At 43.0% G+C, this 22,229-nt stretch overlaps 1 protein-coding gene across 1 annotated transcript; it reads left to right on the top strand.

Moving 5' to 3' along the window:
- The first annotated feature begins 10,638 nt into the window (after positions 1 to 10,638).
- LOC141639517 (uncharacterized) lies at positions 10,639 to 22,016 on the top strand. Its single transcript, XM_074448617.1, has 15 exons — positions 10,639 to 10,720; positions 14,070 to 14,163; positions 15,837 to 15,967; positions 16,283 to 16,452; positions 16,577 to 16,729; positions 17,238 to 17,289; positions 17,957 to 18,131; positions 18,872 to 18,954; positions 19,055 to 19,267; positions 19,386 to 19,502; positions 19,896 to 20,052; positions 20,511 to 20,618; positions 20,992 to 21,057; positions 21,134 to 21,381; positions 21,500 to 22,016. The coding sequence occupies exons 2-15, from the start codon at positions 14,106 to 14,108 to the stop codon at positions 21,581 to 21,583; spliced, it is 1,815 nt and encodes a 604-aa protein (XP_074304718.1). The 5' UTR covers positions 10,639 to 10,720; positions 14,070 to 14,105; the 3' UTR covers positions 21,584 to 22,016.
- The last annotated feature ends 213 nt before the right edge of the window (positions 22,017 to 22,229 follow it).

Below are 22,229 nucleotides of genomic sequence, written 5' to 3'. Positions count from 1 at the left end.
AGAAACCTGAACGAAGCACTAAGAGAGGCTGAGCCTACCAAGACGCCGGGGGAGCCCAGAGTGTCAGTGGTAGAACTAAGCCCTTCCCGCACTCGCGGAAGGACGATGTCGCCGCGACGCCCACGAGGCATGCCCCAGACGAGCGAAAGGAGTCCGACTCACCAGAGTCGGAGAAGGAGTCCGACTCACCAGAGTCGGAGAAGGAGTCCGACTCACCAGAGTCGAAGAAGGAGTCCGACTCACCAGAGTCGGAGAAGAAGCCCTTCCCGCCACGGGGAGAGGGGCCGGACTAGGGATGCGAGGAGCCGATCGCCGCGTGTCATTAGACACGTGGTCAGACAACCCCTCGGTGCCTCGTCCTAGAGACCAGTGCCGCCAAAGCTAAAGCTACCGTCTATATCATACAAAGGAGAGGGCGACCCAACCGATCATGCCGAGGCTTTCGAATCTCACATGTCGGTATGGGAGCAACCTGACGAGGTCTGGTGCCGAGTTTTCCCAACGACCTTGGTTGGAATGGCGCAAAGCTGGTACAAGGGACTGCCCGATGGGTCGGTATACTCCTATTCCGACCTAAGAGACGCGTTTTGGCCCAAAGACTCTACCAATAAAAGGAGAGCCGTCGAGACATCGGATCTCCCGACCATCGAGCAGAGGGAGGCGAGTCACTCCGAAGCTATGTGAAGAGGTTCGATGCCGGGTTCAAAGAGATTAGGGAGCCGAACAATGAACTAGCGGCCTTCGCACTGATGAAGGGCCTCCCCAGAGGGGACTTGAAAAACGAGCTCATCAAGTGCGGTGGCCTGAGCCTTGAGTCCGCCAGGAAATTGGCCGACCAAGCCATTAAGGTCGAAGACTATCACAAAATATGGATAGGCCACGGCGAGGCCGGGCACTCAGAAAGAAAGAGTCACCGGGAGGATAAGCCGGATGAAGGGCGCCGTGACAATAATAGGTCGCGGACCGACAGCCCGCCGAAGCGTAACCCGCCGGACGCCGGGGAGTTCAGTCCGTACTACCATAAGAAGTACAAAGATCACACCCCCGGTCGTATCGGCCGCGAGGTCTTCTCCCGAGCGAAACGAGGGGCGAGGGGAAAGGCCCCCAAACCTAGGGGGACGGTGACACGAGCCCTACATCGCGAGTACCACGGCCACACCGGTCACTTAACCAACGACTGCCGGCATTTGAAGAATGCCATTGAAGAGCTGATCCGGAAGGGGAGCCTCGGCAAATATGTTGCCGGAGGTCAAAAGACTAACACCGGCGGCTCAGATAAAAAGTCCGTCTTTGAACGGATAGGGACAATTCATGTTGTCATCGGGAAACGAGAACGGCGGATCCGCTCATGGACACAAACGACTGAACGGATCAGATCAAAGCCGTCAACTTCGTGCCCACTACAAATGGCCCGCGCTTCCAACATCCCGAACATAACTATTGGGAAGGAGGACTACGAAGGAATCATCGCCCCACATAGCGACCCACTCGTAGTCCACTTAGACATAGCTAACCACCTGGTCATGAGATGCCCGATTGACACGGTGCTTACACGAACATCATGTTCGGGAGTGCTTTCTGGGCTCGGCACCGAAAATTGCGGACCTTAGCCCATGCACCAACCCATTGTACAGCTTCTCCGGCAGGCTTGGTCCCCCGGGGTCTATCAAGTTACCAAAGTGATGTTCGGCCATCCGACGCGCGCCAAGAATGTGATGTCCGAGTTCGTGGTCATCGACGGCTCATCCGCATACAACGTTCTCATCGGCCGTGTCACCCCGAGTGAGGTCGATGCTCAGAATGTCCATCCGGCCCCGACACCGATGTATATCTCGGACCGCGGGGAGGTTCATAAACTCGTCTCAAAGAACGAAAAAGACGAGGTGGTCAACGTCCAAATATCGGCCAGGGGATGCAACATGCAATCCTTCAAAGTGGCAAAGAAAGAGGAAAAAGGGAAGAACCCATCCTTAAGACAAGAGGACGAACCGATGAGCACCAACCACGTCGCCATGGTCGAAGGGGTTGAGACCGAACAGATAGAGATTGATCCAGACGCACCGTGATCGCGGTGTCGGCCTGGAACCAAAATTCAGGGCCGATCTCCTAGACTGCCGAGAAGGAACAAAGACGTCTTTGCGTACTCACCGCCGAGATGCCAGTGTAAGCCGAGAAGTCATCGTTCACAAGCCGAACGTACTCCCCAAATACTCGCCCGTGAAGCGAGGATGAGAAACTCCTCGGCCGAAAAGGAAGATGCCATCAAGGCCGAGGTTGATAAGTTGTTAGATGCAGGCTTTATCATCCCTTGTACATACCCTGAATGGCTAGCTAATGTTGTAATGGTTAAAAAGTCATCAGGAGGGTGGAGGATGTGTGTTGATTTTACGCAACTTAATAAAGCATGCCCGAAAGATTGCTACCCCTTGCCTCGGATAGATAGTTTAATAGACGCAACGGCAGGCTACACAATGCCGAGCCTGCCGACGCCTTTTCAGATACCATCGGTATTCATGGCGAGAGGAAGACATGCCTAAATGCGCATTCATCACCATACACGGCACCTACATGTACAAGATGATGCCGTTTGGTTTGAAAAAACGCCGCGCGACTTACACAAGACTCGGTGGACAAAGTGTTCCAAAATCAAAAAGGGCGAAACATTGAGGCTTACGTCGACGATGCTATTGTCAAAAGCAAGTCCGACGGCGAGCACCTAGCCGATTTACACGAGACATTTTGTTCACTAAGGAAATACAAGATGAAGCTTAACCCTACAAAGTGCAACTTCGGTGTCCGGGCCGGCAAATTCCTCGGCGTGCTTGTTAGCGCCAGGGGAATTGATGCCAATCCGAGAAAGTCCAAGCAATTCTAGACTGCGGAGCCAAGGAATCGCAAAGAGGTTATGATATCGACCGGGAGGATGGCGGCCCTTGCCCGTTTTATCTCTCGGTCGGCCGACAAGAGCACCCCATTCTTCAAAGTGCTAAAAGGGAATAAAGACTTCACTGGGGGAGGAACAGAGCACGGCTTTCAAACAACCAAGGCCCATCCGCAAACTCTCCCGACCCCGTCCCGCATCGACGCGGGGAAACGCTATATCTATATTTAGCAAGAACCTCGCCACGGTCGCACTGTAATCGTCGAGAAGAAAACAAGCAAGAAAGACCCAATATACTTTATCACCATACACTTGTTCGCCGAGAAAACTACCCGCGATTGAAAAAGCGCCTTTGCCGTGGTTGTTGCCGCAAGGAAGTTGAAACCCTACTTCGACGCACATCCCATGACGGTCTTTAACCGACCAGCCGTGGAGAAAACACTGAAAAATTCGAACAATCGTGCAGACTTATCAAATGGGCAAAGGGAGCTATCCGCTTCGGCATTCAATACAAACCAAGGCCTTCGATAAAAGGGCAAAGGCGCCGGCAGACTTCTTGGCCGAGTGCACGTATCAGGAAGAATCGTGTCCCGGCATGTGGGAGGTATATACCGATGGATCCTCCACAACGAACGGCCAGAGCCGCATCCTTATCATCAGCCCAAACGGGGACGAGTTCGAGTACGCTTTGAAGTTTACCTTCTCGACCTCAAACAACGAATCCGAATATGAGGCGGTGATAACCGGAGTTGAGTTAGCCGAGCCGCCGGGGCGTAACACATCATTTTGAAAATGACTCTCTCTTGGTGACTAACCAATACGAAGGAGAGTACGAAGCTCGGGACGATGGGATGGTAAGATACCTGGAAAAGGTAAAAGCCGAGACCTCAAAATTGAAGTCATTCAAAATGCGACACATACCTGTGTCCGAGAACAACCGGCCGACGCTCTCTCAAAGCCGGCGATTCAACCATAAAGAATATCACCAACCGTGCTTGTGGACATCAGGAACGCTAAAAGCATTGACGAAACCATCGGCATGGTGTGCGACGTGGAAACCGAGACAACATGGATGACTCCGATAAAGGGGTATAAACTGTCAAATGAATTACCAGAGGACCGCAACCTCTCACAAAAGATAAAGAGGATCGCAGCAAGGTACTTGGTGTTTGAAGGAGAGTTATATAGGAGGTCCGCGACAAGGCCACTCCTAAGATGTGTCGGTCCACCGATGCAGAGCTAATACCGACGTAAATACACGAAGGCATCTGTGGTCATCACATGGGGGCAAGAACACTAGCCCACAAAGCTCTCCGAGCCGGCTACTTCGGCCCACCATGCTTGAGGATTCCAAACAAAACCGTAAAATGCAACAATCGCGATGCACGCTCCGGTGATACACGCACCTTCCCGAGACCTACAACCAGTGCTTAATCCCCTTCCCTTTGCACAGTGGGGAATGGATCTACTAGGGCCATTTCCAACGGCATCCGGAGGAAGAAAGTTCCTAATCGTCCGCCGTCGACTACTTCACCAAATGGGTTGAGGCCGTGGCGTGCTCGCGAAAATCGCGCGCCGTAAGAAAGGTGATCTGGGAAAATGTCATAACTCGCTTTGGGTTACCCCAAGTCATGGTGTTCGACCATGGCCGAGAATTTTGGAGTGACACAATAATGAGCTGGTTGGAAGAACTCGGCATCAAATTTGCATACTCCTCCGTCCGCCACCCCCAGAGCAACTGACAAAGTGAGGCAGCCAATAAAACGATCCTCAACGGCTTGAAGAAGACAAATTGAAGACCTCAAGGGAAGATGGGCCGATGAGCTACCCGGCGTTCTATGGTCCCTCCGGACCACGGAGAAAGAAGCGACGGGTACAAATTCCTTTTCACCTAGTCTATGGGTCCGGCGCCCGCCGATTGAAGCAACGGTGCCAACATTCGAACGGCCACTTTTAACCTGCATTTAAAACGAGGAAGGCCTAAGAACCTCCCTGGACCTGGTCGAAGAAAGCCGAGATACGGCACGCCTCAACTTAGCAAGATATCGAGCCGAATGAAAAGGGCCTACAACCGAAGAGTCCACAAAAGGGACTTAAAAGTAGGAGATCTGGTCCTAAGGAAGTCAGCCGCCACCAACAAAGGAAACATCCATGGCAAGTTGACGGCCAATCGGGAGGGTCCCTACAAGGTAGTTGAAGAAATGAGGCCGGGTACATACCGGCCGACGGACATGGGAGATGTACCCTTGATGAGCCATTGAACACCGACAATCTCGTAAAAATACTTTGTATAACAAATGAGTTGCCCAAAACAATTGTTGGCACCCCAATGCATATTCATATCTAATGAGGAGTCATCCAAGTTTTTCATCAAAGTGTTAATCCACCCCAATCGAAGGCATCCTAACATATGTACACAAAGCAGACAGAGCCAAAACCTCGATCATCCCTACCTTTAACGGAATGACGGGGACGAGCCGATATGCTAACATATGTTCAACGGCGGTCAAAACGTAAACTCCGTTGCCCCGGTAACTAGCCGGGAAGAGACGAGCGAAACGCGATCGCCCTCGCAAATTAAGACCGAGCTTAAAGACGTTAAACACAACAAGATACGCATTCTAACTGCCTCGGCCAAGCCGAAGGTAAAAACGAAAAAGCGCTCAATTAATTAACGCAACTACCCTCGGCAAATTAAGACCGAGCTTAAAGACGTTAAACACAGTTGAGATACGCATTCTAACTGCCTCGGCCAAGCCGAAGGTAAAAACGAAAAAGCGCTCAATTAATTAACGCAACTACCCTCGGCAAATTAAGACCGAGCTTAAAGACGTTAAACACAGTTGAGATACGCATTCTAACCGCTCGCCAAGCCGAAGGTAAAAACGAAAAAGCGCTCAATTAATTAACGCAACTACCCTCGGCAAATTAAGACCGAGCTTCAAGACGTTAAACACAACAGATACGCATTCTAACGGCCTCGGCCAAGCCGAAGGTAAAAACGAAAAAGCGCTCAATTAATTAACGCAACTACCCTCGGCAAATTAAGACCGAGCTTAAAGACGTTAAACACAAATTGAGATACGCATTCTAACCGCTTCGCCAAGCCGAAGGTAAAAACGAAAAGCGCTCAATTAATTAACGCAACTACCCTCGGCAAATTAAGACCGAGCTTCAAGACGTTAAACACAAATTGAGATACGCATTCTAACCGCCTCTACTGAAGCCAAAGGTAAAAACGAAAAGCGCTCAATTAATTAACGCCCAAGACAAGTGAAGGGATAAACCAAATGCCACGGCCCGACCTGAGGCAAAGCAAGCAAAATTCTCATTAAGAAAAAGATAACGAGTTACAAGAAGGAGAAACACAGACGACGGCTGTCCCTTTGGGATAAGCCAAGACTCTACCTACCAGGGTCTTACAAAAATACAAGGAAAAGTAAAGCAAAAGGTTTCTGATCGGTTCTTTGAAGCGCCAAAAGGATGGCAGGGAGAAAAGGCTTAATAGTTGGCCCCCGAATAGCTAAAGCTATCCGAGACGCCGGTGAGCCCGGTGACGACCGCCCGTCTCCCTATGCCTCGTCGCTTGCCCTTACCGCCATCGCCAGCGCGTTACCCTCGGTGAGCGGCTTAGGTGCAACTGGGCACCTTAGCATCCTCGGCTTTCTTGGCGACCTTAGCATCCTCAAATGCCTTATCCGCCGCAGCTTTTCTTAGCACCTTTAGCATCCTCACCGCCTTATCCGCCGCAGCCTTTCTTAGCAGCCTTAGCATCCTCACCGCCTTCGATCCTCGGCGGCCTCCTCCTTGGCCCCTCGTCTCCTCTCGCAAGGGCCGCTTTGCGGCGGTCGCCTCCTCCTTCTTGGCCCTCGCGTCCTCGGCGGCCTTTATCCGCCGCAGCCTTCTCTTTAGCCTCGAGCCTATCGTCGAACAACTCGTCAAATTTTGTCCACGAGAAAGGAGCCATCCTGGATAGACCTCATCTATCACCTCCCGAAAGCTTCTTCTGGCCGGTCCCTATACGAGCACACATGCGAGGGAGAATCGTGCTTTGAAGTGTCTCAATATCCTTCTCCCTTTGGGCAAGGATAGCACTAGTCTCCCTATGCGACTCGCTGGAGCCGATACGCCCTTTTCGACTCCTCCCTTTGGGCGACAACAACGTCGTAGCCGCCCTTGTACCTGTCCCGTTCCTCCTTCAACTTGGCGGCGGCAGAATCAGCAGCCTCTACCTTGGCCTTCTCGGCCGACAGCAGCTTCTCAATTTCCTCGACCCGCGCTTGTGCGGCAAGGAGGTCAAGCTTAGCCTTCCCGCCACCCCATTTGCGGCAACAACATCGAGCCTCACCGCTCTATCAACGGTCCCGTCTCGGCAAGGCCTTTTCCCGCTCCCTAATACGAGAGCCGCCAGATCGGACCAAATCCCAATCTTCTTGCTCGCCTTTGTACCCTCCGCTATGAGCCGGTCGTTGGATATCGACGCGAGTACGGAGTCGACATTTTTCCCGCCGCCGCACGGGCCTCTTCTCAACTCGCCGCTCGAATTGGGACGGATCGCGCGGTTGATCTACAAAAAATTCAACCAAAGAGTCCACGTCAACGTTCATGGACATACCGTAGAGCTTGGCATCGGGTATATCTAATGAGCCGGCTAAATGAGCCGCAAGTTAGATCTCGTACCGAGGGGGCTTGCTCTTCTTGGCCGGTTGACCCGTTTCCTCGGCTACCGCATTAACATGAGCGACGGAAGCAGAAGCATCGGTGGCATGGGTAGATCTTTTCCTCTTAAGCCTAAGCGGAGATCCCTCAGCATCGGAATCCTCTCCATCGACAATGTCAACGATCTCCACCTCTGGTGGAGGCGGAACTGAGGTTGACACCGTCGCCGCCTTAGACTTGGCTTTTCGGACCGGCGAGGCAAGGCGGAGCTACTCTTGGCACGGGCCGCCGTCTCGTCCAAGCCCTTCAGAGGTCGAGAGGCGACGGACGGCGGTCATTCACATCGACCTTCGGATTCTTCTCCGTAACATTTCCGTCTTTGTCCAGCCCCATCTTCTCGAGGAATTGCTCAGACAGAACGGGACCAAAGTGCTCTGTAAAAGAAACGAAGTGAAACTTAGACAAAGGGACATGTCAAGATACAAACAACGAAAAACATTAAAGCAGAAATGGGCCTCACACCGACCCCACTCACCCCGTGCTAGGGCCGGTATGAGGCCGACATAGCAAAGCGGCTCGTCCATCAAGATGATTTGCGTCTTGGGGCAACCAAACCTTCGGCGCCCCATCATCATCGACCTCGAAAAGCTTCGATGCACGCTTCGTCCTCATTAAGATAGACATTCGCGGCGTCCATCTTATTCTTGCCCTTGGGGATCATCTTCTCACGCTCCCCTTTGCTCTCGCACCGCAAGTTGACGCGATGCTCAAAGGACCGAGGCAACGAATAATCATCCGGGACCTCGACATACACCCACCGTTCTTTCCGGCCCTTGCGGAGGAGAGCTTAGACACGGTGAGATAGCCCGGCTCGATCGGGACGCTATACCACCCCCGGCCGCCTTGAACATTCATTCGAAGGAAATGCATCCGGCGGAATAAATTTACCGTTGGGATCACCCCCCTAAAGCGGCACAAATGCACACAAAGCCGACTATAGTCCTAACGGCAAACGGGTGAAGCCGTGCCACCGCAACGTTCATCGCCTGTATTATGGTGGAGACGTAAATATTGAGAGGAAACCGGAGACCATACTCCGTGTCTCTCATATACACCGATGTGACCCGGAGGAGGGCAACAGACGTCCGATCCTCTCTAGGGATGACAATGTTGTACCCCTTGCCAAAAAAGAAGTGCTCTTCGAAAAATTCGAGCGAGAGCGGCGGGCGAGCCCATCGGTCCAAGCACGATTGGGGCCGATGGTACAGCATCGTAATGATGCAAGACTCGCCTCTCCGCACCGGAAGGATTCCTTTCCTCATCATCGTCATCATCCTCCCACCGCTCCGAACTCGCGGTCAACTTCCGGGGAAGGAGACCTAGGGCCCCTCGACCTTAACGGAATTGCGGCTACCGCCTCCTCCTCATCAAAGCGCGACGGGGAACCCCCGGCGCGGGTACTGGGACCGGCGTCGAGAGAAGACATGGTTCACAACAATTACTTAAACAAAACAAAAAGTTGAAAAGGTTTTTGGTTTACCTTGAAGAAAAGTGCTACGCCGACGTAAAAATTCTGAAGATCGGAAGAGAGGGAAAGACTTGGAATTTTGGAAAGAAGAAAATTTTTAGAATGAATGAAATTATTAACCAATTTCACTTCGAGATCTGTATTTATAGGCAAAGGCCCATAAAGGAGGACCAATCAAAACGCGACCCGAAGCGTCGGCCAATCAACGAAGAGACACATGTCGTGCATGCATACACGGAATGTCAATCGACGCAATGGTTGAATGTCAATCAAAGCAACAAGAACTGCGTCTTCAACACGCCCCTTCATATCCCTTTGCCTATTCACCTTCCTCAAGAAAACTCCTAAAGTATCTATTCTCCGCCAACACGACTAACCAAGCTAGGTAGCACGGCCGGGGGCAATCAAAAATACACCGCACTCTCAACCTTGGGTCCGCCGGCTAAGAAGACCTTCTCTTCCACATTTTGATGTCCATTACACATCCATGTGGAGGGGGATACTGACGCCTAACAAGAACCACGCCGATGCTTCGAAAAGCCGATACTGTAAATTTTGCAAAAAAATACTTGCACGAATATACACTCAAAGATACATCTGAGCCCATACCACGGCATAGACTACGCCTGGGCAAATTGATGGGGCATATTCTCATGCGCCACGACCAAGTCAACATATTGAACGAGGTCAAAGATATCCACAAAGAAGCCAATGACTTAGACATCCCAAATTGACGATGCGGCCTTTCGGCTGCCCGGCACTGGTCTCGGCATGGCAACCTACTGCGGCCGGCACCCACCCGCGTACTCATATCCAAGAACCCTCGGCATGGAGTCAACCAGGCTCGTCGGCTGCCATAGGTCCCTCGGCCGAGGGTAGATCGGTCTTTTCACCGCCGTGCCACTTGGCCCACTTGGCCACTACGTGACAAAAGGTGAAAGTCTATAAATACTCCTCAATCCTCATTGAGGAAGGGATCCGAGATCTAACCTGAACCCCCTTAAATTGGTATTATCTCTCTCATCTCTCAAATACACGCGTCATCAAGCAACATACTACTTAATCACAATAAGTTCACTGACTTGAGCGTCGGAGTGAGTACGCTTGGCACAAAGCCAAGCCCTCAGTTTGCTCGTTGTTGCAGGAGAAAGCCGAGGAGAGCAATCAAGGCTAGAAGAGGCATTATTCGACAAAGCTAGCGTGGTAAACAAACTTGATTCGGAATTCATACCCGGAACAATATTAATATTGATGATTTCGCCTCCACGTACTAAAAATCTTTCGATTTTGTAAAATATCCGCATCCCCTCTGTTCAATTCCTAGAGCCGCCACTGTCTAGAATAGATAAAGTTAGGCACAATTTATAGCTAAAAGCATTTAGCCAGGAAAATTTTCAGTTTTTTTATGCTTTTAATATAAGGGAGATTCGATCCAATTTCCGAGCCAGACTGAATTTTACACACCTCTAAAGTTATAGATGTGCCGTGTAATACTATCGAACCGTAGCGAAATTGCACCCTTAGGGTTAGCCCTCTTCCTCCGACTTAATTTCAGTTCGGTTCGATTAAGTTCGGTTATTATTGGATGCCCATCCGACACTTTGAAACTTGCTCGATACTTTAGAGTGTGTTCCCGCCTGGAGGGAAAATATCCTATTCATTAAAGGAACAACCACAGAGCTTATGTGTCGCTCTGTGGTTAAAAGTCAACCCTTCAAATTATTTTTTTTATTTCCTGATTTCCAGTACCACGTTCTATATGTGAATTAATTACGCAGCATTAGATCCTTGGTTTCTCTCTCCTCAAGTCTCAATTATCCAATTGTTCGTTGTTCAATTCCAAAATTTATGTCCTCTACATTGTATGATGATTTTCCAATATAAAATTTGTGCCTACCGAATATGTCCAATAACATTATTTACAATTTTTTTTATAAAGAAACGGAAATAATAACAAACCTATAATTAATCAAAACGGCAAGAAAACCAAAAGAAAACCCATAAATTTATCAGAAATGCGACAAAAATGACAAAAAAAACTTTGACATGAGTAATTATTAAAACAAGCAATTAGAATTCAAAACAAAGTATGTAATTTACACAAATAATTTTCTTATTCTTCCACTGGATTTAATCCAAAAGAACAAGAGGATCGGACAATTAATGTCACAAAATAAATTAAAGACACCATAGTAAAACGCCTAATTTATTTAAAATTTCATTCAACATTAAACTACCATAGAAATTCAAATCTTCTATATAGAAATAAATAGAATGAAATGCTCATCAAATGAGTCTTACATCCACTGGATTTACAAAGTTTGAGATCCAATAAACATGAAAAATGTAATAGTTAATAAAAATATTACTTGCTTAAATAATTAATACAAACCTAACCGATTAAATAGCTTAAAAATAACGAACCTCATTTATCTCGAGTTGATGAAACCAGTCATTCACAACAAAAATTATAGTTCTACAACAATGACCTCTTTAAAATGCAAAAAAAAAAATCGCATAAATTGACTATCGAACTAGAATGTACACCAAGATTGATCTGCATCGCTAACCTCTTTAAAATGCACGAGGATAAGTATCATTGCGTTGATGATACATGCAAAAGAATAAGAAAATAATTATTGTCTCAAATATCTAATTAAATACAACTAATCAAAATGAATTAGTTATTTCAAGTTCAATCAATATGCAATATTAATCTCATGATTTTGAGAAAACAATTGCAATAATCATCAAAACGAGATGGAAATAAACAAAATTAAAGTGTTGAGATTGAGGATGAAAAGATGAGAGATTTAAAGAAAAATCTGAGTTTGAGAGAGATAAGAGTGGCAAAAATGGAGGATTCAAAGAGAGAAATGGACTGAGTGTGTTGTGCGGCGGGTGAGCGTACAAAAAGTGATGGGTTAGGGTTTGTTTGGAGGTGTGTATTTATATAATCGATGGAAAGGCTTTTAAATAAGGGTTACCATGGTCCAAGTATATAGGTTACATGTTCGGCCCATTCCATCAATGTTCATCTAAGATACCATCTCAAGTATTTTACAATGGTGTTTTACGTTACCTATAAGCTAGCAATTAGTCTACCAAGACGGGTCGGAAAGAATCGACGGATATTGTCACTTATCAAAAACGGATAGAGGACAGGTGGGGACCCCACGTATTTCCTCTCTCCTCTATTTGGGCCATTTGTGAGGAAAAATGGTATCCGTCACTCCAAAGTCACGGATACGTGCCGTCACAAATGAGATTTTGTGATAAGCTAGAAGTGTAAAAAGGGTTGGCGACTTGGCGGGTTGGATCCTGGGTCAGAATATGGGTTGGGTTAAATGTGGATCGAATCACACGAGTCATGGGTCGGGTTAGAGTCAATAAGTAGTTTCTAATGCTTTTTTTACAAATTTTTTAATAAAAAATATTTTTAGAAGATGTAGTTTAAAATTAATATTTTAATCATATTCACTATTTATATTAATTACTTCTTGACGTAATTACTAAAATAATTTTTTAAACAATTATTTTAGTATTATTATAAAAATTATATAAAACTGATTTTTTAATTGCATTTGTAATTTTAAGTATTAATTTTATTTAAAAAAATTATCTTATCAATATAATATAAAAATATTAATATTTTAATAAAATTCTCGATTTACCTTTGACCCAACGGATCAACCCGTTCAGATCGGGTTTCAACCCTAAAATAACGGGTCAAACAGGTCGGCGGGTCGAAATCTACGGATCTTGACTCTAGAAAAACGAGTCGGACCGGATTTTCAGGTGAGCTCAAAATTTGGCAGGTCTACTATAAGTCAATAGCACTATAGCATTAACTTATGTACCAAGGGCAAAACGAGAATTTAGTTACTATTAGGGCTAGATATATAAGCTGCATGTAGTAAAAGAAAAAGGTATACGAAATACAATGCGTCACAGGGGGCTAGCATCTAGCTTTATTATTATTATTATTATTATTATTATTATTATTATTATTATTATATTATTATATTTTAGATACATCTGATAGGTAAACTTGCTAATTGCAAATGACATTATGATATGCATTGAAAACATTAAATATAACTTTAAAAAAAAAAGAGTAATCTTCTCTATTTACATAATTTAATACAACACTAAGCTTTAAATAACAAACCCGTCGCTTTTACCAATCGACCAATTGATCCTAACGTATCATTTATACTATTGCAAATGAAATATCTAATTCAAATCTAAACTTCTAACTTTATAACTCAACTATTACATTGACAAATTAAAATTTTTAAACAGTATAATAATTTATACCTACGGGTTTTTATAATAACAACTTCTTAAACAACAAATCTATAAAAGAATTGCTGAACTAATTGTTTGTTTAGGTGAGGTATATGACTAGATTACACATAGATAGCGTTATTTATAGTGCGTCTTATATTTAATAAAATTTATGAAGGATAAAATGTAAAGAATTTTGGGAATGAAGGTAGAGTATGTTCTAAATAAAACAGGGTTAAAATTGTTACTTTCAACGTGCACGAGTCAAAATTTTCATTTTCTCCGTGCATAAGATCTATCGACGCGCAAGAGACGTACAAAATGAAAAACATTTTTAAAAATTGCACGGGATCGCAACTATTTAGAAATGTTCAATTTTACTAATTTTGTGTTATTTTTTATCCGATAATTTTACTCATATATAAGTCGGGTTTGGATGAAGCCGTCCAAGTAATAAAATAAAGTAGAAACTCAATTTTGGCTAAGCAAGACGACATATAGAACTACTCGATCAATTGATCCTAATAAATCACTTGGGCTAATTGCAAATGAAATTTTATGATTTAAATCTAAAAATTTAAATATGACTATAATTTAAAATTGTTTAACAAAAAGTAGAGAGATTTAAATTTATTTCTTTATTTCAAGAGACTTTAATAGTGACAAATTTAAATAGCATACCCGTGCAATTTGCACGGGTATAAAACTAGTTGAGAGAAGAAAGTAGAAACCCAGAAAACCATAAAAATGGCGGATGATGTCGATCGGCTCTTCGCTTGCTTCAAATGCGGCATTACTCCTCCTGGTATATATTCCCCTCTTTTATTTAATTCCAATAATTAATTCTGTATTTAATTGTTTAATCACAATCTTATTTGCGTAATTATTCCACTTATCTTTCAATTTTTATTAATCATTAGCTGTAAGATCAGTGTGATTGATTTTCGGTTTTAGTTTTATATTTGGGGTCTAATTATGCTGAAATATTCCTCTTGTTTTATGCAAAATTGAAGCTTCAATGTAATACTATGCTTCAATTGTGATTCTTTGAACTCGCGAAAAATTAATACGCAGAGAGTTTAGGGGTACAACTGAGAAAAACCGATAATTGAATGCGGTTTTCTTAAACATCCTTTTAGCATTAGATCATGTTTCTCGAAACATGTAATGAATTCAATTCGCAACAGTGGCAGTTGTACACTTGTGGTTTAGTTCTTTTGGGTTGTAATGTGTTCGAAGGAGTCGTGCACTTGTGCATATGGACCTTCTGCTATGTAAACCATGAAACGGGTGGTGACTATTTGTCGAAAAGTAAGGCTAGTAAATCATGATTATGATGTTCCCTATGAAAGTATTTGTTCAATAATAATCAGGAGTGATGCCAACAAGCTTATCGTATTCATTGTTCTTTAAATTAAGCGCATTTGTGGAATCGTAGTTGGTAATGCCTTTCATGCATTATGGTTTCGGGTTTCAAGCAGCTTCTATGGTTATACAAAGATATAATCTTTTCATTGCTTTCATGGGTAACTAAAGGATGCCATTCTGTGATACCGATTGTTTTGTTTTTAATTTTGTCATTAGTTGATGGGGGGGGGGGGGGGGGGGGGCATATAGGTATATATTGAAATGAAACCCTTCTCTGGAGAAGAACATGCTTTCCTTCTCTCACCATGACTTATTGTTCGAATTATGCTAGAATTAATGTTTTCAAAGAAAAGTACGTTCTTTCAATGAACAAATGCAATGGTTCACCAAGGAGTCATGATTGACAATGTTGGACGTTATGCTTGGCTTGAGATACTTTGGTTTTGTGCTGAAGTAGTGTTTCCCTCTACATTCATGAAGCAAGGCCTTAGAAAATATCAAACATCTAGCAGCAGACTTTTGACTTTCAGATCTCATAAATGAGAGTTTAAGATGAATCAACCAAAATTAACAATCTTCTGTCATTGGCTTCTGGTATATTCAGTGAAATGAGAAATGCCCCTACCGCCTGTTTTTCACTCTTTTTGGGTTTAAGTTTTGAAGAAAGAATGTTGATTGTTGATTTATTGTAAGGGTGAGAAGGTTAGTTTGTATATTCAGTGTCTTTGAAGTCTTTTCACCCATTTGATAGTTGTATGATTGTATTACATGTCCTTAGCCCTTTTGTCTTCCCCATTCTCATAATGGCTGGTAGCCTGGTAGTGTTGATGTTATTGTTATTCGAGGTGGTTATTCTGGTTCCTATTTGTGTTGTGTGTGTTTTTCTAATACGCTAAATTTAGATAGGTACGCACTAAACACGAGGGATCTTAATTCGGTTCTGCCTTCTAATAAAATCATTTATCTCTGGAAGTTCAGCATAAAGCTAAATCTTTCTTTCAATGTTTTTCCTGTGATGCTGCACATATGTTGTTTCAAATTTGTATTCGTAGCTTACACTTATTTTAGTGCTCTTATCTTCTTCCTTCTAAAGAAAGTATTTCTGCGCAGAATCCGCAATAAGAGAGGGAAAAACAACCAAAAGCAGGCTCAAGCCAAAAAATCAAAGTCACGAAAACTCTAAATATCCAGATTCAGCTGTACAAGGCAGAACCCCAAATGCACATTTACAGTCACAAAAGGCCTGTAACATAAATCCCTTCTTTTTTCTTTCTTCCTTTCTTTCTTTCATTCTTCGGGTGGGTATCTTGTAGCATACTATTCATTCTTTGGATGAACGAGAGCTTAATTTTAGTGTAAACCAGTGATACAAAATTCATAGTTATCTCCATCCATACATCTGGCCTACTAGACTGAAGTTGTTTCTGGCTCAATAACGCAGTGGTTCTCATCTTTTTTTTTTTTTTTTTTTTTTTTTACCATTGAGACGACAACATATTCAAAATTCAAAAAACAGTGAACAAAGTTAAAGCCCTAATATCATGCAATTACTTCAGCTTGGGTCAGCGACCGATAAAGTGAACAAAGTTACCGGTGGTAAGCAGATATCTCCTATTGTCTTTTATGGTTCTCCACACGGAGTACCTCCAAAGAAACCATCCAGTCTACTGCGAGTATTGCGCGAAATACAGATCGATCTTGCTGGACGACGTAAATCCAACATAAGGTATTTTGTATATGATTGGAACATTTCTTGCTGTTCTAATGTTATTCATTCCCCTCATTAAGAATGAAGATTTATTAGTTCTCTTTTTGCAAAGGGGTAATAGTACTTTTACTATATTGATCAGGAGCCAAATCTGGGCTACCTTCCCCAAGCAGGATGAAGCTGTAAAATTCGCAAAAGAACACACAAATGAAAGCTTGCGCATTTTTAGTTATCAAGATCATTTCATTGGACAAAGAAGATTTCTTGTTTCAACATATCAAGAATTCTGGAGAAGGCAACTTATATATTTCGCAACATTTTCCAATGTTTTACATAAAAGCAATTTTCCCACACCTCCTTAACCGACTGTTCAACAACATTAGCCCTGTGCCTCAAGGGCCCCTGCATATTGTGGGGTAAGGGGGGTTTGATATACGCAGCTAACCACTGTGTTAGCAACATAAAGAGGTTGTTTCCGGTTTTTGGATGACCAAAAATGAATTGCATCCCGAATTGCATGGAATGACTACTACTTTACAATTAAATGAAGCACAATTAGTTTAGTGAGTCATTTTACTTATTCTATCATAATCCAGAACCAAAGAGTAACGAGTCTTTGGCTCCATTGGAATTAGAAACCCAACATGGCCGTACATTTTTAAATTACTATTTTGAGTTTTTGATACCTTTCTTGTGGAAGGAGGGGGATGGGAATAGCTACTTGTTTTAGATTTACCGTTAATTTCACTCTTGTGATAATTGTCAGATCTGTGTTGACTGAGAATTTAAGCACAACTGTTCAGGTACAAGAGTATGGATCCTAAATGTCGGCATCACTATGAGGTGATTCAAGAGGTGATGCTTATTTCCTTACCTGAGCAGGATTGGTTTTCTATTACCTTTTCTTTTCGATTGTGCCTGCTCATGCGCTACAAAGTGTTGCTGATACTAATTTTTATTCAAAAATATGAGTAATCCTCATGCTCAACCTTCAATTCTTGTTGTCTAAATGATTTTCTTTTCAATAACTATCTAAATAGAGTTTGTCCCAACATGCTAATAGGAAATAAGTCTTCTGCTTTAGGGAGTTTGTTTTATTCTAGTACGATGCTAACCTTTTGTCGCAAAGCGGCAAAGGTCATGTAGCAATTTTGCCCAACTTTGCAATTTGTACAACATGTTCTGTTTGATGATACTAAATAACAGTACCACACTACCACTGTCTTTGGCACACTTTCTTTCGCCTTCCTCGGTTCCTTTGGGCTCTGGCGAGAGGGCTGGCTCTTTGTGTAAGAAATAGTGCTAACATTACCTCGTGCTCCTGGAGAATTTGAGCGTAGGGTATTTCAAATCTCTGCTCTATGTGTTGCAATAAATTTTTTAATTCATGTGCAGGATACCCTAGAGCTCTACTGTACTGGCTTCCTTAGTTGTTTAACTATCTCACTGATCTGTAAATTTTTACTCTATTCTCATGAGATGTATCTCAAATTTACAATGTTATATTATGTGCTGCTTGCAGGGGTTGCCTTGCCATCTTTACTTCGATTTGGAGTTTAATAGGTCGGAGAATACAGAAAAGGACGGTGATCAAATGGTTGAGCTTCTCGTGTCAGTCATTTTTGAGGCGTTGAATGAGAAATACCAATTGCAAGGCGAAGAAGACTGGGTAGTAGAACTCGATTCATCAACGGAAGGTAGGGATATCACTTAGGTCAGTTAATGATAAAGTATATTGACTTGTTGTTCACGTGAGACGTTTGAGTCTTCCACCTCTCTCAGCTATGTTGCTTCGACCCTTCACTTTTCAGGCTGTGTACCTGTGTCGACACGACATGGATATGATCACGAGTATGGATTCCGTACCCGACACTTTTTAATCCTACATTTCTCCCAGGAGATCTAAACTAGTGTGACTCGCACCACAAAAGTAGAGAAAGAAAGGTTGATAACTTTATAAGGCATTTAAATTATATTTAATGATTTTAAGTCTTATCTGTCCAACTTCTTTCCATTATACTTAAAAATATGGAATATTTCAAACTTATAAGTGTATTTTTGCCTTTAAAGCGTGTCCCCACGTCCGTATGCTCATTTTAGGATAGGATCCCCGTGTCTCAAAATTTTAGTCATGCCGAATCTGACACTTGGGTATGTACCCGTGTCCGGCACTCGTACCCAAGTCAGAGTAACTTAGTCTCTCACTCTTTTCGCCCTTTTTCCTGTTTTATAGGCGTTTTAGTTGCAGTATTGCTTCATGAATATGCTTTTGTTCTTTACTGATCTTCAAATTGGAACTTGGAAGTAATTGTTCTCAAATTTGGAGATTAATAGGTCGTAGAATGCAGACAATAATGTTTGTCGATAGTTTTATCCGTAATTTTTTTACTTTTAGGGTTGCCATTCTAATCTTGATATGCGTGTTCTTTTGTGGCAGCAAAATTTTCTCGCCATTTGGTGCTTCGCATTCCAAAAGCTGCTTTTAAGGATAACTCCCATGCTGGTGCTTTTGTTTCCGAGGTAGGTCTTCAAAGAAGTCATTTTGAATCACTTCTGAAATTTGTTAGGCTTTTCGTGCATTATTTTAAGCATTAATGCTACAACTGGTCTGTAATACCAGATATGCTCACGCATTCGTAGTGCAAGCGAGACAGATGTGAGATTTCAGCATCTATTTATTAATAAAGATTCAAGCTCTGCTGGACCTCCTACACATCTCTTTGTGGACAGTGCTGTGTATTCCAGAAATCGCTGTTTCCGCTTAGCTCTGTCATCAAAAGCTGGGAAGACTTCTGTGCTTCTACCAACTGGACGTTTCAAGTGTAAAGACATGGTTCAAGACACCTCTTTTCTTTTTGTTTGTTGGAAGTCAATTATGAAAGTTACTATTAATAACCAATCTCTGTTTCTTGTTTTTCATTTGAAAAATTGCCACTATGTATGATCTTCAGAGTGAAGAAGATGTGTTTATGGCATCCCTAATCTGCAATATGGATGACGACTGTGAAAAGCTTCTAGTCTGCAAGATAGATTTAGATTGTATAAAAACATTACAATTTGACACTGAGGTAACTTCATCTACTTCTCATTTTAATTGTGACTTAATTCATCTCCTTTTCTGCAAGCCTCGGATTTTAGAAGCATCTGATTTCCTCACCTATGAGTTGGAGATATTATCATAGCAATGGGAAGGATACGGGTGGGGTGAAGCTATATACTCTATTTATTATATTTGATTCATCGATATGTGTGGGGTGAGTCTTGGACCTGCCATCAATGTCGATGATTTTTTAGCTTATGTATAAACCAAGAGTCAAATTTCTACTACCAGTCTACCACACATCCGGGAAGGAGGGCAGAAAGCTGAGACTTTAACAGCAAGTCCTTGCATTATATAATTTCTGAATCATGATTTTGTCTTTGATAGGTGATAAGTGTACTAAGTTTCTCTATGAATGCAGATACATACAACTCACAGGATGTCTGCAAGTATTCTTCAACAATATACCTCTAATGGTCACAAAAGTGAAGAGCCCAAAACGTACCTCATGGGAACATCTCCTTTTCCTGCCCTTGATGCATTTATAGAATCTGTCGCGTCTTTTGGATCTGTAGCTGGTAAGCAATAATCCGCTAATTTTGTATTAGACTTGATTTAGATATCATTCACTAATATTCTTTAGTGTAGCTGTTGTATTTTGTGTATTGAATGAACAACCCTTGGGATGCGCATTACTTGGGAGTTGGGAGTCACTATTATGGCTCACGTTAGTAATTGTTGTTCAACGAACCACGGGGAACTCCAGCTTGCTTGTTATTTTTTATTTGGGTTTTATCCGTTTGCCATTTCTGAAGAAAATTCTCTTATGAAAGAGAAGAATGGCTGACAAATGGTCTTTTCAACTTTCATTGGCTCTAGTTTTGATTTCTCATATTATTTCTGTGTTTAATTTGTAAACATGACTTACTGTCATTCTGCGTGTTAATTGGTGTTTTGAACCTTGGATGTGCCGTGTGCGTTATTCCTCCATCAATATCAATAGTTTAAGAACTAGGACACTATTCTTCTGTTTCAGGAAAGATCAGAAGCTGGTATTGGTTCTCAGAGGATGAATTGATGGTCTACAGTATGTCAAGGAGCAGATATTGTGAGCGTATCGGTCGAGAACACAAGAGCAATAATGGTATGACATGGGTATATTTTGGCTTATGAATATCTAGTGATGAAATCTAAATGATTTTTTTAGCTTTCAAACGCGTAGCTGTTGATATAATTAGGTTAAACTTGCTCATCACTTGAAAATGAATTCATTCATACCAGTGGCGGCCCTAGAGGATTGTTCATGGTGTCATTTAATTATCTAAAGCCATTACATACATAATTTACCACTTGTAATATTTTTAGCACAAAATTCGGAAAATGCAGTAAAAATATATTCCCTGGTTTCCTGGGGCCCTTTATGTCGAAGTATAGATCCGGCAATGATTCCTGCTAAGGCATATGTTATTGGTTTTCCTATTCCATGGACTAACAGAAGTTTACGTTTTCTCCCCCAGTTATGTATGTGGTTGACCTCCGGTGGGGACTTTACTATCAGAAATGCTATGATCCAGACTGCCGAGGTTTGTATTATCAGGTCCTTTGAAAGTTAGTCGAACGGCAGAATAATAACTTTTCGCTAATTCGCTGATGAACCAGGTTATCGATCTCCCTCTCGTCCTATTTTGACCGACGTGATCCCTGATTTATCCAGTTTGCGTCAGTCAGGTAATGTCGAAGGTTCGGTGGACGATAAGGTGGAGATAGCTGGTAACCACCAGGAAAATAGTTTGCTTTTAGGTTACGAAAGCATGTCAGAAGAAGATATGAATGATGGGTGGTGGCTTGAAGCGATCAAAGTTGCTGATAACGTCGAAAATATGGGGAATCTATTGTCAATTAGCTTGGTTAGCTCACTTATTGATGTTTTCTGATATATATGTCTTGTTGTTTAATGCTACTCTCTGAGTCTTGAAATTTCTGATCAGTTGAAATCTGTCACGATGATTGGTTGGTTATATACAGGACAAAGCCTCCCAAGAAGATGAAGAATGGTGGATGGAGGCCGAGAGAAGTGCATCTCAGGTTGAACTAAACTGCCACTCTTGAATGAGACCATTGCAATCGACCAAAGTAATCTCGCTGCTTGTTCCCTATCACGCCTCAAAGGAACTATCAAGAATGTCGGACGTACGCAGAATCTCTGGCAAGTTTCGGAAGTTTACAGCACAAAAGGAGACTACCCTGTGTCGTTTAAAATTTATGGTCTTCTGTATAGTAATTGTTCAGGTTTAGCTTTAAGGAGACGAGATATCTCCTGCGTAATTACTAATTACCACTTAGTTACCTTCTACACCAGTATTCGTAGTTAATTAGGCGAACGAAAAGCTTGGTTCGGACCTGTTAATCCTGGTGTAGACTAAATTAATAGAGGAGCCCAACAAGCCAAGGTTATCTATCCTTTGTCATTGCCTCATTGGTATGTCCATTGTCCTGAACTCTTGATATGTAATTATATGATAAGTTAAAACTATCATTCTCATACGACATTGTTTGGGCTACGTCTTATTTGACTTGTTTTATCATACGACGGTCTCATAGGAGAGTTGTTGATGAGAATAATACTCGGGCTTCTTGGCAGTTTCACTTATCTGTAATTATTACTTTGTTATTACTTGATGGTTTGTTTTAGATATGTAGTTGATCTTTCTTTCTTTGAGCTTAGTGCGTGTGCGTGACCTTATTTATGTCGGGA

This window comes from Silene latifolia, unplaced genomic scaffold, assembly GCF_048544455.1.
Source record: "Silene latifolia isolate original U9 population unplaced genomic scaffold, ASM4854445v1 scaffold_426, whole genome shotgun sequence".
In the NCBI taxonomy this organism is placed as follows: Eukaryota; Viridiplantae; Streptophyta; class Magnoliopsida; order Caryophyllales; family Caryophyllaceae; genus Silene; species Silene latifolia.
This window is presented reverse-complemented; position numbering and strand designations above follow the sequence as displayed.

Coding starts and splice junctions, on each gene's coding strand:
- LOC141639517 (XM_074448617.1), top strand. CDS start 14,106: ATGGCGGATGATGTCGATCGGCTCTTCGCTTGCTTCAAATGCGGCATT. Junction 14,164..15,836: donor ATGCGGCATTACTCCTCCTG/GTATATATTCCC, acceptor ATTTCTGCGCAG/AATCCGCAATAAGAGAGGGA. Junction 19,268..19,385: donor GTTTCAAGTGTAAAGACATG/GTTCAAGACACC, acceptor TATGATCTTCAG/AGTGAAGAAGATGTGTTTAT.